This window comes from Tamandua tetradactyla, chromosome 8, assembly GCF_023851605.1.
Source record: "Tamandua tetradactyla isolate mTamTet1 chromosome 8, mTamTet1.pri, whole genome shotgun sequence".
Lineage (NCBI taxonomy): Eukaryota > Metazoa > Chordata > Mammalia > Pilosa > Myrmecophagidae > Tamandua > Tamandua tetradactyla.
In genome coordinates this window covers 12,122,141-12,138,389 of record NC_135334.1, presented here as the reverse complement: position 1 = coordinate 12,138,389, position 16,249 = coordinate 12,122,141, and the positions used below count along the sequence as shown (strand labels likewise).

The 16,249-nt window shown below is 37.1% G+C and overlaps 1 protein-coding gene across 1 annotated transcript in view; it reads right to left on the bottom strand.

The window, feature by feature from the left end:
• FEZ1 (fasciculation and elongation protein zeta 1) overlaps nucleotides 1–16,249 on the bottom strand; it is a 42,960-nt gene that overhangs the window by 12,501 nt on the left and 14,210 nt on the right. The window contains exons 4-5 of the mRNA XM_077111932.1: nucleotides 3,389–3,475; nucleotides 503–671 (exon numbers count right to left, since the gene is read on the bottom strand). Coding sequence (XP_076968047.1) covers nucleotides 503–671; nucleotides 3,389–3,475 — 256 coding nt within the window. The remainder of the gene's footprint in view (nucleotides 1–502; nucleotides 672–3,388; nucleotides 3,476–16,249) is intronic.

The window sequence follows — 16,249 nt, the reverse complement described above, 5'->3', positions numbered from 1 at the left end:
GTCCAAGCTATCTGAGTTTACAGGTTCTCTGTGGCCCTGGACAAGTCACTTAACTTCTCTATGACTCACTCATCTCTATCCAAATGGGGCTGGGTGTAGGATTAAGTGAGATGATGCATACAGAGTCTTAGAACAGGGTCTACACAGAGGAAGTGCTCCCAACATATGAGCCATGCTTGTTTGCTTTGTAGCTTATTTTCATCAATTTTATGGCAGCCTCATTCATTGCTTTTGGATAGTATATTCGTGTCTCTCCTGCTTTTGACTTATTCTTTTGATTTTACCATCTTATTTTAATTTTGTCCAGCTGTCTGGTGGCTGTCAAAAATGCTATAACTCCACCTTCTCTCCTGTTACCAAGGAAGAAATTTGTTGCCAACTATCCTAATCCATCAGCTTCTGCTCCAAGCACTGACGGAGGTTCTGTGAGCCATGTTTGAAGCACCTGATGTAGTGCCAGGCTCAGAATAGGTGCTTCTTGCTTGGCATGCCCACCCCTCACCTTCATAGGACCAGTTGTTGTTGAAGGTCTGGGTCAAGGCTTGCATCTCTTGCAGGAGGACCGAGTCTGCCTGGGAGGATGTCTCACCCCCATCCTCCTCTTCCAGCACATCCTCTTCTTCCTCCGGGTCTGGGGAGTTCTGCATCATTTCCTCAATCTCCTCAATCACCTGAAGAAGGTACACAAGACAGGCTAACTCAGCCCTCTGCTAGAGAGACATTCTGGCTTGAATTGTGATCAATAAAGGCAGTTTCTAATTTGATGCTTGTAAAACTTTTAAAGCAAAATTGTTACTTAATAACAAATACAGACCCAACCAAATTATTATTGAATAGTAATAAAAATAGACCCATCCAAAGGCTTACATATACTCTTTCTCTAATTTAAAACACTCTGTTATGTGAAACCTCTTCCAAGGACTGCATTTGGATGAGTGCTTTACTGGAAATAAACTACTCATTCAGGAAATGAAGCAAGTTGCCTGGAAGGGAATATTTACCTCTATTTGCTAAGGACTTTACTTCTAAGTGGGAAAACATTTTGTTTGCCCAACTTTAATGCAAAATACGGTCCATTCATCGTCACAATACATATAGCTGGGAAAGTATAATGTGCCTAGGACTACTCAAAATGAGGAAAAACTTGTGAATCTTATGCGGTAGCAGAGAAGCTTAAGACTACCTGTAGACATGCCTAAGAGTTACTTCTGGAGGACCTCTTTTGTGGCTCAGATGTGGCCTCACTCTCTCTAAGTCCAACTCTGCAAGTGAAATCATTGCCCTCCCCCCTATATGGCACATGACATCTAGGGGTGAAAGTTTCCCTGGCGATGTTGCAGATGACTCCTAGGGATGAATCTGGCCCTGGCATCATTGGATCAACAATTCCATCCCAACCACAAGGGGGAAAAGAAGTGTAACTAATAAAGTATCCATGGCAGAGAGAGTTCAAATAGAGTTGAGAGGCTACTCTGGAGGTTGCTCATATGCAAGCTTCAGTTAGACTTTGCAACCTGTCATAACTTGCCAACCCCCAATCAGAACCATTCCAGCCAATCCTAAAGAACACCTAAGGCAATATATAAGGTTTCACAAGGGTTCCATGCTCTAGAGTAACTTTCCAGAAACCTACAACCTCCAGATGGGTCCCTGGACCACATAAATCGTGAAACCTAGAGGGCCCAACCTCTCCAGAACATCAGATAGTTCCATTTCCCTATCCCATATTAGTGACAGACCCTTCCAATATGAAAAATTTAGAATTACCATGGCCCAAACACTCTTAAAGAGAGGGTTGGAAAGATCAAAGGTGATGGTGGAGTCATACAGAGAAGATAGGATTTAACAAATGAATATGATTGTTGAATCATTAAATTGATATCTCTTTTAGTCTCCAGTATTTTAGAGCAGCTAGAAGTAAAAACCTAAAATTGTGAAATTATAACCCATGTCAAACTCTGAAATAGTTTATTACTTAGGGAGGATAATTTTGAGTCTCTAGGTTCCTCATTTCAACTTTTAGTCAACAAATATTTATGGAATGTTTATTTTGTGCAAGACATCATACAAGGTTTTTCAAAGTGGTTCTGATAAAGCTCCTTGAGAGCTTCAGTGCTAGGAAGCATTTTGCAGTAGAGGGAATGGGGCCACATCTTCAATAAAAAGGTGGATTTGAGATAGATGAGGATTAAGAGATTGGAGAGAACCGGATAAAAAAGAATAAGGCTAACTGTTATTCTTGTGAATCCTTGTCAGAAGAAATAGGATCCCAGGAATTCAATGACCACTACTGTGAGAAAATGAGAAGCTCAGCCATAAAAAATTGTGAAGGGAGGGTTATGTCACTTGGTTGAATGCTATAAAGTGGTTTCCAGTAGTCAAAGACTAGGTATCTCTTAAATTCATGACTAGAGATGAAAAGTCTTAGAAATAAAAATAGGAAGTATTCCAAAGTAAGCCACTCTAAGTCCCCTTATCTTTGGTCTATCCCAATATGAAGAAAGTCATTTGAAAGCTTTTAATGCAGTGAGTAGCCTATGAGCCTGAATCCCTCAAGGCTTCTAGACTATAATAACATTTAGAACACAGAGATGAATAAATGCACTGTTGTGATCAAATCCTTTTACAGATTTATTTTCACAAGTGGCTTTTGTTTATTCCATTTTTTGTGTGTGTGTGAATAATTAATGTACAAAGAAGTTCAACCTTATTCCTTTTGAGAGATAGCCTTTAACACCCTTCACTTCTAGGAGCAAACTATCCCCTATCAGTAGTCTAGATTAGAAATGGATATCTTATGCTCTCCAAACCTACCTGGACTTTATTATTTTATTATTTTTATTTTTACTTGTTGCTGGGCAGTTTCAGTCCCTGTCTAGGTGAATACTGGAAAAATAACTCAATCAAATGTGAAAGACTATATCTTTTTGCACAAAGACAGAAGTATCTCCAGGATCCCTTTTGGAAGGCTAGAAATTTTCAATGTTCTACGAAATATGAGAAAACATCCATCACATAAAGGTGTCAAATATCTACTTCTGTTTGTGGAAGAGTAGGTATTTGGGGTCCTTGGTTAGGCATCTTTACTCCAAGTACAATGAATTGCAATGAAGGCTTATGGGAGGTGAAGCCAAACACTGGGCTATCTCTAGCTCTTATCAAAGACTGGCCCCACCCAATCCTAGCATCATGTTTACTGCAATCATGGGCTAGCAGTGAACTGAGGCATAAAGAGAAATGAAACTCCTATAAAAGACATTTTGGCTCACAGACATGGACCCCACAAGACCATTCATCTTTCTTCTGTTTTAAATAGATGTGGCAAGAATGGTCTCTTAAACCTTTTCTCAGTCAAAAGAACAAAAAGTTCCAAGGAAGATACTAGTACCTGATCTGCTGTGAGTAGAGGCTCCTCATTGATACCAGAATCATTTTCACTCTTTTCATTGAACTCCTCCTCTTCTTTCTCATGGATCTGAGCAGAGAGGAGAAAAGAGAATGGAATTCTGATTGTTTCCAGATTTCATTTTTTTTGGCATTTTAAGGAGTAGGTTGTTCCACTGCAAATGCTCACGGTTTTTAGAACTTGATGGAATGCTGTCTTTTTCTTGGAATTCAGGCATGGTGTTGTAGTTGATGGAACACATAAGGAATCTACAAGGGGCATACCACTGAATAACCTGACCACGCGAATTAAAGAACAAACTAAACAATAATGACAATAAATTACATTGAAAGGAAAAATACCCATTTAGCCCATTTGCCCCATGTCTCCAAAATTCCATGAGTCTAAGATCTGAAAGTTCACAACAATCCAGGTTCTAGATGTTTAAGTACAGAAAAGAGTGGTATTAGTTTAAAGCCCTGGTCCTCAAGACTAGTTGCACATTAATATTCCCTGAGGGGTTTTTGTTTGGTTGCTTGTTTTTTTAAAATACAAGATACCAGAGTCCACCCTCAGCAATTCTGATTCAACAGGTCTGGAGTGGCATCAGAATTTTTTTAAGTTCCGTAGGTGGTTCTAATGTCCAGCCAGAGTTGAGAGCCTCTTGTTTAGTGTAATTCTGCCGACATTTTCATGCAGCCCACAGTTCCTCTCCTTATAGCTTCACCAGTTCAATTCTCTCCAGTCCTAGGTGTTCCAGTTCTCCTTTTCAAATAGTGACCAGGCAAGAGTGTTTTAGAAGAGAAGAAAAGGCAATGCTCTTGATCACAATAAGGTCTCCATAACATATCTGGCATAACAGACCACATCTCAAAAGGATATAATCTGGCATCTATGTACAAATCTTACACAAAATAAACCACCGAACCACCCAACAAGCTATTTGTAGTGGCCAGAAGTCTGATTAAAAAGTCATGTAAGAAGCTGGCAAGAGGAATCTCCAGCAGGTCTGCCTGCAGAGCCACCTTTCAGCCAGGAATCAATTTTACTTACTCTCTAACAGCTGGCATGCTGGTCTTCCTCTTCCGAGGGGATTGCACTTTTCTTCTTCTAATAAGAAACTTCTAAGTCCAAGCAACCATTCAAGAGATAGGCTAGCCTTAGAAAATTCCACCCCTCCTACCCTCTTCTTGGAGCTCTCCCTTGGCAGACACAAAACACATCACTTTCTACCTCCATTTGCTTGAAGCCAGGACCAAGTCATTAAAAAATTACTGAAACATATCTTAAATGCCATCTGCACTCAACCTGGATAGAGTGGCACAGGAGGCTAATGGGATCATTTGAGGGCCTTGTGTGCCAAATGGTGACATGCATTTCTGCTGTCTCACCCATATGCTCTTCTCTCTACCAAATCTACCCCTGCAAATCTACCCCTTGGTTTCCAAAGCTCCCCACTGAGCAGAACAAAACAGGAGCCACAGTTTGCTCACATCTACACTCCTATGGCTGAACTTCCTTAGACCAGAGAGTCTTGTGGTAGAAGTTAGGTTCACTCTGGGAAACAGAATTTTTGTTTGTTCATTTTATAATGTCTGACGGAAACTATTTGCCTATATATAACCAGAATTTCATTTTACTTGGTTTGGTGTTATGCCTAGCAACAAAGGAAATATTTACATTTTCTGAAATGTGGCCAATTTTAGTGGGTTCAACCTCATTGACTGCTACTACCACCACATCTTTCATCTACACCATCTTCTTTCTCAAGGTCTTCCCTTCGATCTCTCAAGGGATGGAATCTTCTTGCTGTTCATGTGTTAATAAACTTGAGACATGATAGGAACGAGTAAGAGCTTTCTGCCTGTCTCAGACACAAAAGCTACAGGTGTAATCTGTCAGGCTGGGGAAATGAGAGTTGAAAATCAATTATAAGCTACTGTGAATTCCGGTAGTACAGGAGCTATACTACCCCATATTTTCTCAGATTTCAGAAGTCTGCCACTAAAACAAAAAATAAAATAAAAAGGAGAAGCTTACACAAAGTTCTCCCAAGACAGCCCTAGCTCCTTCCCTATTGCCTGTGCGGGTTCCTCTCCTGCTGGGTTCCTCCACCCCTGCCCTGGCCCTGGCCTTTTCTCCCTCCTTCTCTAGATTTGGTCCTGATTTTCTATCCTTCCTCAACCTCCTCAAGACTGGCCTCCACATTTTTCCTCACTCCTATCAGACTCTGCTCTGTCCCAGTAGCTTCTGTCACTTCTTCACAAAATTTTCCTCAAAAAAATGCCATTTACAGATGCCCTAGCTTCTCCTATGATGGGCCTCTGAACAGGGTTCTGTAAAGTCTTCCTGGCATAAACTACATCATAATACATTTTAAAAAATGATATCCAATCTCTATTTCTTTATAGTAGGAGAGGACATAGCAGATTGAGCACATACATGTATCACCTCTCCCCTCTGAAACCCTGCTAAAATGAGAGTAAAGGGATCAAAAAGGAATATCTCCACAGGACAGTGAAATGGAGAAAAGAGAGCAGCAAAAGAGATGCTAGAAAGCGGATGCTGACCTAGTGGACTAGAGAGAATTGGCCAGAGGTAGCCTTGAGAAGTAAAAGGATACTGGAAAGCCTCAGGATTTGTAATTCAGACATGGATAAGGAGTAGGACAGGGGGACAATGGGATCATTAGGTGGCGAAGCGAGTTGGGGCTGAAAAAAGGAGGACTCGCCAAAATTCCTCATCAGGAGCAGTTAGACCCTAAGTCTCTTCTCCCATTCCAAGTAGGATGCAAAAGGACTGGAGATTTCAGTTCAGAAAGGTTGAACTAGAGAGGATGTAGACTGAGACTCCAGGCCAGCTGAAAGTGAGGGGGAGGGATCTTACCACAAACAAAGGGATTAAAGTTTGAATGTACATATTCACCGTGCTCTCCACACGTCCTTCCCTAACTATGTTCCCAGGAGGTTGGCAACCAGGCTTATTCTCCTCAACAGGACATGGAAAGACTCCTCTTTGGGGTCACTGCCCAGGAAAAGGACCAACAGATACACACCAACATAGGGGTCTCCAAACAAAATGATCCGAACCTTACTATCGCTCTACAGTGTGGTCAGGAGGAAGACAAGTCCTTCCCCTGCAAAAAGGGCTCAGCTTTCTAGCGTCTCATTCTTAAATATGAAAGGATGCCCAAGTAGTGCCAGACATTGGAAGACGACCCCTCACATGAAAGAAAGGGATCTAATGCAAACATATAGAAAAGAGAGATAAAAAACAATGCAAAAAAGCAGAGGGGTGGCGTGGGGGGAGCCTTCAAAAAAACTATTATTACTGCCCTCAGAGGGATAAAAAAAATTTCTTCTTTGAAACACAATCTATTCACAAGAATTAATCAAAGAACTAGAAAAAGCTCTTGGAAATTAAAAGTATGGTAGCAAAAATGATAGGACTTACAACACAAACAATGAACCTTAATGGAAACTAGGAGACATAGTTAATAGTACAACTATATTAATATTCTTTCATCAGTTGTAGCAAAGATACTCTACTTATGCAAGGTGTTAATAATGGGGGAGGGGATATAGGAACGCTATACCTTCCACATGATTTTTCTGTCAACCTACAACTTCTGTTATAAATATATATATCAAAAATAAATACAAGGCTGGCAACAGTGGTTCAGTGGCGGAGTTCTCGCCTCCCATGCTGGAGACCTGGGTCCATTTCCTGGGGCCTGCCCATGTTAAAAAATAATAATAATACCGAGAGGGTGGGGTTTAACAAACGAGTATGACTGCTGAATCATTATATTGATATTTCTTTTAGTTTCCAGTATCTTAGAGCAGCTAGAAGTAAAAACCTAAAATTGTGGAATTGTAACCCATATCAAACTCTGAAACGTGTTCTACAACTAATTGTTGCACTGTGCTTTGAAATTTATTGCTTTTTAAATAAATGTTATTTTTCACAAAAAAGAAAAAAAAAAGTCAAATGTGATGGTAAAAAATATTTATTCCTTCTAGCCTCCTAGTTTCTGGAGCCGCTAGAAGAAAAAATCTGAGATGACGGTATGGTAGCCCATGACAAACCCTGGGATCTGTCCTGTAACTACTAGTTGAAGGAGTGCTTTGAAAACTATTGCTTTCTTCTTTCTTTACTTTGTACATATATTACACAATTTAAGAAGTTAAAAATAAATAAGAAAATCCATAAAATATGATAAAAATTTAAATTTGAATAGAAGAGTTTAAAATACGGTTGAGAAAATCTCCTGGAGAATAAAACCAAATGATAAGTAGATTAATAATGGTAAGAGAAAAACAAAAAAATCAGGAGATCAGTTAAGAAGCCAATAACTGAATAAAAGGAATTTCAGGAGGAAAAAGCAGTAAAGATGGCCACTTCCAGCCATGAGAGCATAACTAGTACCGAGTTTACTCGTCCTTCCTAAACAGCTATAAAACTGGACAAAATCTAAGAGCCAATTGTTTTCAGGCACTGAGCAACAGGCAGTACCAGGCTGTGGTCCTTGAAAGAAGGGAGAGAATCTATCACCTGTGGACTACAAGAAATGCTAGAGAAAGTTTTCTGGGGTGAAAGGAAAGAGTAAAAAATCAGACCTACAGAAACGAATAAAGAGCCCCAGAAGTGATAAATACATAGGTAAATAATTGTCTGAGGCAACAATAACTTTGTGCTGTGAGTACAAATATAACTTGGAGTAAAATATTTGACAGCAGCACAAGGTTGGAGAGAGTATACTCATGCTATTGCATGGTTTTTACATTTTATGTGAAGTGACATCTTGATTCTAAGTAAATCATGAGAATTTAATAGTGTTTGTTATAGACCCTAAAGCGACCTGGAAAAAAAAATTCAAAAGGTGTAGCTTAAAATCCAAGAGAATAAATAAAATGAAATACTAAAGAAATATTTGATTAACTCAAAGGAAGGCAGGGCGTGGTGACGAATACACAACTGTGTGATGATATTGTGAGCCACACTGTACACTGTGATGGATTGCATGGTGAGTGAAGATATCTCAAAAATATATGTATTTTTAAAAGTAGAAGGCAGGGAAGGTGAAACAGAGGAGCAAAAAAATAACAGAAGGGACAAATAGAAATGCAAAGTAGTACATCTAACCGCAAACTACTGATATTCCATTAAATGTTAATGAGCTAAACACTATGCAAATGAACTAAATACAATGGACTAAAATACATTAATTGCCAAGCTAAATAAAAAAAGCAAGACTCAACTACAGGAATATCTCAGTTTATTGCACAATGCAGATACTGCATTTTTTACAAATTGAAAGTCTGTGGCAGCCCTGTGTCGAACAAGTCTATGGACATCATTTTTCCAACAGCATGTGCTCACTTCATGTCTCTGTGCCAGATTTTAATTAAGGTATGCACATTGTTTTATTTTTTTTTAGAAATAATGCTATTGTACATTAAATAGACTACAATATAGTGTAAACATAATTTTTATATGCTCTGGGAAACAAAAAATTCATGTGTCTCACTTTATATTTATATTTGCTTTATTGTGGTAGTCAGGAAGCAAACCTGAAAAATCTCCAGGTATGACTGTATAAAAGTTATCTATGACAGACACCCTTTAAATATAAAAACACAGAGAGATTGAAAGTAAAAGGATGAAAAGAAAAACAGTATGTATAAGGAAGATGATGTGGCTAAATTCATATCCAACAAAGCAGATTTCAAGACAAGGAGTATTACCAGGTACAAAGAGGGATATTTCATAATGATAAAAGGGTCAATTTATCAGAAAGGCATAACAATTATCAAAGTATGCACCTGATAACAGAGCTATAAAATATGTAAAGCAAAAACTAACAGAACTAATGGAAGAAATAGACAAATCCACAATAATATTTGGAACTTTCACCACTCCTCTCTCAGTAATTGGTAGAACAAACAGACAAGAAAAAATCAATTAGGATATAAAAGAATTCAACAGTACTGGCAATGAATTTATCCTAGTTGATATTAATAGAGCACTATAGCCAACAACTGCAGAATGAACATTCTTTATAATGGCACATAGTACATTCATTAAGATACATGATATATTGAGCCATAAATCAGTTTCAATATATTTTAAAAGGTTGAAATAATACATTGCATGTTCTCTGACAAAATTAGTTTAGAAATCAATAGTAAAAAGATAGCTGGAAAATTTCTAAACTCTTGGAAAATAAGCAACATGCTTCTAAATAACTCATGGATTGAAAAAAATATATCACAAGAGAAAATTAGAAAATATTTTTAACTGAATGATAAGGAAAACACACCATACAAAAATTTTTGAGATTTGGTGTTTAGAGGAAAATTTATAACTTTGTTATTTTTGTAAAAATTAAAAAAAAAATGTTTAAAGAATTATCAAAGCACAGCAAAACCAGTTAAGGGTAAATTAAATCCCTGCTAAGTTGAAGGAAGGAAATAATAAAAGTAAGAGAAGAAGTCAACAAAATAGAAAATGGTCAAACTAGGGAAAACAAAGAAACCAAAAGATAGCTCTCTGAAAAGATTAATAAAAGTGATTAACCCATAGATAGACTGATGAGAGAAGGGAGAGAGAGAGAAAAGGTGAAAGGGAGGGTTGGGAAGGGGTAGACACAAATTAGCAATATTAGGAATAAAAAAAAGGAAACATCACTATAGATGTTACAGACATTATAAGAAGAAGAAAATAATATAAATAACTTTATGTCAATGTGTTCAACAACTTATATTAAATTAACAAATTTCTTTTAAAACAGACCTTGTCAAAACTGACTCAGGAAGAAATGGAAAACTTGAATAGCCCTATATCTATTACAGAAATTGAATTCATGATGAAAAGCTTTCTATGGAGCAAATTCCAGGCCCAGATGGTCACACTAGTAAAATCTGTTAAGCATTCAAGGAAGAAATAATAACACAATCTAATATAAACTCTTTCAGAAAATATAGAAAGAGAGAACAATTTCCAACTCATTTTATATGACAAGAAAGGAAAATTACAGAAAAATAATCTTCATGAATCTGCTAGATGTAAAAATCCTCAATAAGATTAACAAGACGAATCCCACATTACATGAAAAGGATGATACATCATGACTAAGTGGGATGTATCTTAAGAATGCAAGGTTAAAACATGGGAATGTATATCACAGTGAATTTTGTGGTGTACAATGTCCATGATTAATGTTATTTCATGAACTACAGTAGATGCATAATATGATCACAAGGAGTTACTAATAGAAGGGTATATGGAAAAAAATGTAGTCATTGCAAACTATGAACTATAGTTAACAGTAATATTTTGATACTCTTTCATCAACAGTAACAAAAGTACTACACCAATACTGTGGGTCAACAATGGGGAGTGGATAAGAGGTATGGAAGTATTTTGGTTTTCTTTTTTATTTTATCTCTTTTCTGGAGTAAAGAAAATGTTCTAAAATTGATCATGGGGTTGTATGCACAGCTATGTGATGATACTGTGAGCCAGTGATTCAGATGGTTTGCATGGTGTGTGAATATATTTCAATAAAACTGCATTAAAGGAAATCAATTGCCCATAAAAAAAGGATACAAATTGCAAATAAGTACATGGAAAGATGCTCAATATCATTAGTCATTAAGGAAATGCAAATTAAGACCAAAATGAAATACTACCATATACTATATATATACTATTGTAATTTTAGAATGTCTAAAATTGAAGAAACCGACCATATAAATGTTGCTGAGTATGTGGAACAACTATAGCTCTTAAACTGGAAAACAGTTTTGTTTTCAGTTTTTTCAGTTCCTTAAAATGTTAAATATGCACCTAACATATGATCCAGCCATTCCATCATAGGCTTTACTAAAGAGAAATGGAAGCACATGTCCACACAAAGGCTTATACACAGAAGTTTAGAGCAGCTTTATTTGTAATATCCAAAAAACCAGAAACAACCTAAATGTCCAACAACAGGTGAGTGAATAAGTAAATTATAATAATCTAAATCAACCTGTCTGGATAGCTCATCTAAACAACCCAAAGTACTGGAGTCCAGAATGGGAACAAGGCCTTGTAATTCTATATAACTTAAAGTAATATCAGGATACATCTCAGACTATGGTGAGCTGAAAATTAAGAAGTATTAGTAGAGTTGCTTGAGGGTCTGAAGGAAAGAAAAATGGAATAATTAAACTTTTCCCATCTGGGAAACCCAATCAACCATTGAGGACTCCAAAAAAAATAAGCCAAGCCCTTGATTTTTTTTTAAGTATCTTTATTGATAAATCTTCACACACATACACTTCATACATGGTGTACAGTCAGTGGCTCACAATATCATCACATGGTTGTGTATTCATCATCATGATCATTTTTTAGAACATTTGCATCACTCCAGAAAAAGAAAGAAAAAACATACATACCATACCACTTACCCTCCTCTCTTATTGCCTGCTAGTATTTCCATCTACCCAATTTATTTTAACCTTTGTCCCTCCTACTATTCAACTATTTTTTATCCATATTATTTTACTCATCTGTCTATACCCTGGATAAACGGAGCATCAGACACAAGGTTCTCACAATCACGCAGTCATATTGTAAAAGTTATATTTTTATACAATTGTCTTCAAGAATCAAGGCTACTGGAACACAGCTCAACAGTTTCAGGTACTTCCCTCCAGGTACTCCAAAACACCATATGCTAAAAAGGGATATCTATATAATGCATAAGAATAACCTACAGGATAACCTCTTGACTCTGTTTGAAATCTCTCAGCCACTGAAAATTTATTTTGTCTCATATCTTTCTTCCCCTTTTTGGTCAAGAAGTCTTTCTCAATCCCTTGATGCTGGATCCTGGCTCATCCTGAGATTTCTGTCCCAATTTTGCCAGGGAGATTTACACCCCTGGGACTCATGTCCCACATAGGTGGGGAGAAGCCCTTGATTTTGAGGCTTGCCTTTATGAAATTTACTCCTGTAGTGGAAAAGCTAAGACTACCCATAATAAGGCCTAAGAGTTACTTCCAGGAAACCTGTTTTGTTGCCCAAATGTGCCCTCTCTCCCTCTCTAAGCCCAACTCTGCAAGGCAAATCATTACCTCCCCCCTTATGTGGGATATTACATTCAAGGGTGAAAATCTCCTTGACAACATGGCATGGCTCTCAGAGGTGATTCTGGCCCTGGCACTGCGGGGTTGACAACACCTTCAGGATAAAAGGGAGAAAAGAAGTGTAATAAAATAAGGCATCAGTGGCCAAAAGAGATCAAATAGAGTCAAGAGATTATTCTGGAGGCTTCTCTTATACAGGCTTCAATTAGATAGTGCTAACTGCCATGGTTTGCTAAACTGCAACCAACATCACTCTGGTTAACTCTTAAGAACACCTAGGACTCAAACAGAGACTCTATAAAAGTCTCATGCAGTAAATTTGCTTTCCTGGAACCTATAATTCCTCAAGGGTCCCTTGGACAAATACATCCTGAAACCCAGAGGGACCAGCCTTTCCAAGATTATCAGTTAATTACATCCCCCTATCCTTTAATGTTGACACCCCTTCTCAACATGAAAAAGTCAGAACAGGCATTAGCTAAGGATGGGAGAAAGATCAAAGGAGAAGGAGGAATTATAATAGAGAAGATAGGATTTAACAAGCAAGTATGACTTCTGAATCACTAAATTAAAATTCCTTCTAGTCTCCAGTGTAACTACTTTTTGAAGAGTACTTTGAAAATTATTGCTTTTTCTTTCTTTGTATATGTTACATTTCACAATAAAAAATGTTTAAAAATTATAATTATGCCCATACAATGGAATACTATTCAACAACAAAAAGAAATGAACTACTGATATATACAACATAGATAAATTGCAAAATAAATATGCTGAATTCGGCCAATAAAAGGGTACATACTGCCTGATTCCCTTTATAAGGGAATTATGCAAACTAACTTATAGTGACAGAAAGTAGATCAGTGGTTGCTCAGAGATGGGGGGATCAGAGGGAGGGGTTGGGGGAGGGATTCCAATGGGGCATGAAAAAACTTTTGGGGATGATGGGCATATTCATTGTCTTATTTGTGGTAATGATTTCACAGATATATATATATAGGTCAGAACTTACCAAATTGCAAATTTTAACATGAACAGTTTATTATATGCCAATTACCCTTCAATACAGCTATGAAAAAATAAGAAAACAAAAAAATAAAAATAAAAAAAGTAATACATCATGACCAAGTTGGGTTCATCTCATGAATGCAAGATTGGTTTAATATTTTAATATTTGAAACACATTAATGTACTAAAGGAAAGAAACTATACAATCATCTCAATAGATACAGAAAATGGAAGAAATGAATATTCAGAAAACAAGAAAGAAAGCATGGCACAGTGTAAAGTCATGAGCTTCCAGGTCTCTTAAGGATAATACATAATAAGTAAGAAAAAGAAAACTCAATATAAGGCACATTGTTGTAAAATCTCAAATCATGAAGGAAAAACAGAAGGTCTAAAAGCTTCTAGGGAGAAACAAAACAATTACATATAATGGACTGGGAATTAGACTGTCTTTTAGGTTTTCCAGTACAACTGAAAGCAGTCGAAAGAAAATTTTGCAAACAAGAATGGCTTGCAAAAAAAATTTGCAAACTAGAATAGCTATCTATCAAGTCAAACTTTCAATCAAGCATATGACAGGGGAATAAAGGCTTTTCAGATATTCTGGAACTTAAATAGCATATTCCTCTGTATCTTGTTCAAGAATCCGCAAGGAAATAAGCCCAGAGAGCTAAAAATCTGGGAACTAGAAGATAGGAGAGAGAGGTGAAAAGAATCTCCTGGAAGAAGGTGAAGGAAATTCCCAGGACAACAGCTGAGCAGCAGACTTAGTATACAATCAGTCCAGTTTATAGCAGAAAGGTGGAGGGTACTAGTTTAGATGTTTTCAAGAAAAAAAAAAATTAAACTGATAGAATATCAAACTGTGAGTTTACAGTTCAAAGAGTTTGGGATTTAGGTATGTAGGAAAATAAGCAAATGGAAAAACAAGGTAAATCTTAACTCCAGGTTAAAAATAAAAAGTTATATAAGAAAATAAATATTCTTAGAGGATGCCACTCAGTTCCCTAGAAATAGTATTTACATAGTTATAATAATGTTTATACCTCATATTGATCTAACTATAAGTTGTTGACCAGGTTATATAAGAAGAGGAAAGCATTGAGGATGGTATGGAAGAATTAAATCTTCATTGTCCATAATATGAAGTTAATAGAAAATAATCCAAGCTGATCATTTGAAAAAATCGTAGAACTAGCAATTTAAATGTGTTATTTAGAAAACTGGAGATAGATGCCAGAAGAAACCACTAGAAAAAATAAAAGTGCTGCCTCTCAGAAGTAAGGAAAGACAAGGCAGGGGGCTGCTGTTTTTATTGTTTTATGTCTTGTATCTACAATGTAAGTTTTATTTTTAAAGTATTATTTGACTTTTGAACTATGTACATGTGTTGCTTTGATTTTTGAAAAAGCATAAATGACTCTTTTTCAGTCATAGTTCAACAGTTTCTATTATAGTTCATAAATTACTTAATTCCACTCACAAGGACAAGCAGAAACAGGTTTGGGTATAAACCTTTTGCAATGTACCACATAAGTAGAAGATGAGGTATAAGGGTTTGCTACCAAAAAGCCACGGGCATGCTGCTGGCATGTTTTACAGCAGGAATCCAGAGCACTGGTTAATCTAGCAAGTCATTTAAGCTGAGGTCAATTAAAAGGCCTTCTACTGTAATGAATCCAGATAATAAAGGAGGATGAAAAAATATAGCCTTAATCCATCCATTTTTGCTACTGTGTCTTTTTCCCATGGGTTAAATGGAAGAAATTCCACAAGTAGTAGACTCAAGATCACCCCGTTCAGGGTCATTCAATCCACCCTGAAATATTAGCCCTCTTGAGGGAAATCTGCAAATGAGGAAACATTAGAGTCCTTTTGAAGGGCAGACTCTTTCTATATCCTTTGGCTTAATCCACGAGATGAGTTGGAAAGGTGGCAAAAGAGATAAAGCAAAATCTGCTTTTTGCACCACGATGGCCCTGATTTAATTTCAGTAGCTAGATTTATTCCGTTGTTGCCACCTCCTTCTCCTTTGCATTTTAGGCAAGCGCTAAACACCATACATATAAAGGATTGCAAGAGAAAATGAGCAATTGGGAGTTCAAAACAGGACCTGAGACACAGCCGCCTGAGTCTGTGCTGATAGGCTTGCAGCAAAACCTGTTTTTCTCAGACACCATCTTACCTGCCCGCACCAACGAAGCCTTGGGGTTTTGAGTAGTTGGGGCTACTAATTATTAGACACTTGAGCAAGACATAGAACCACCTTTTCATCAGCTCAGTCAGCTGCTGATCTCTTAGTTATGCTATTTTAGAAAATAATCTGCAGAAATATCGCCTAGTAAGGGGGATCTGTTTCTTGCTCTTTCACTTGGACTCAGTTTTGGAGAATTTACGAAGATTAGATCCACCTCTTTCCTTTGTTTGCTGACACCACAGGAGCTGTGACAGACATGGTCAAATTTCCTTCATAGCTGAAACTAGAAAATCAAGCAAAGTGGAAATAAGCTTTTCACTTGGACAAAGCCATTAAATTATTTTACTTTTCTATATATGGATTCAGCTAGGAGGGACAATTTGGATCTTCAGAAAGGTCACTCCCCCAAAACCTCTGCAAATCAACTCAAAATGAGTAACCTCAATTTTTCAGAGGCTCTTGGGCTTTTTTCTTCTTTTGGTATCAGTAACTGGAGTGTAACTGTGGCCCAGCCCCATA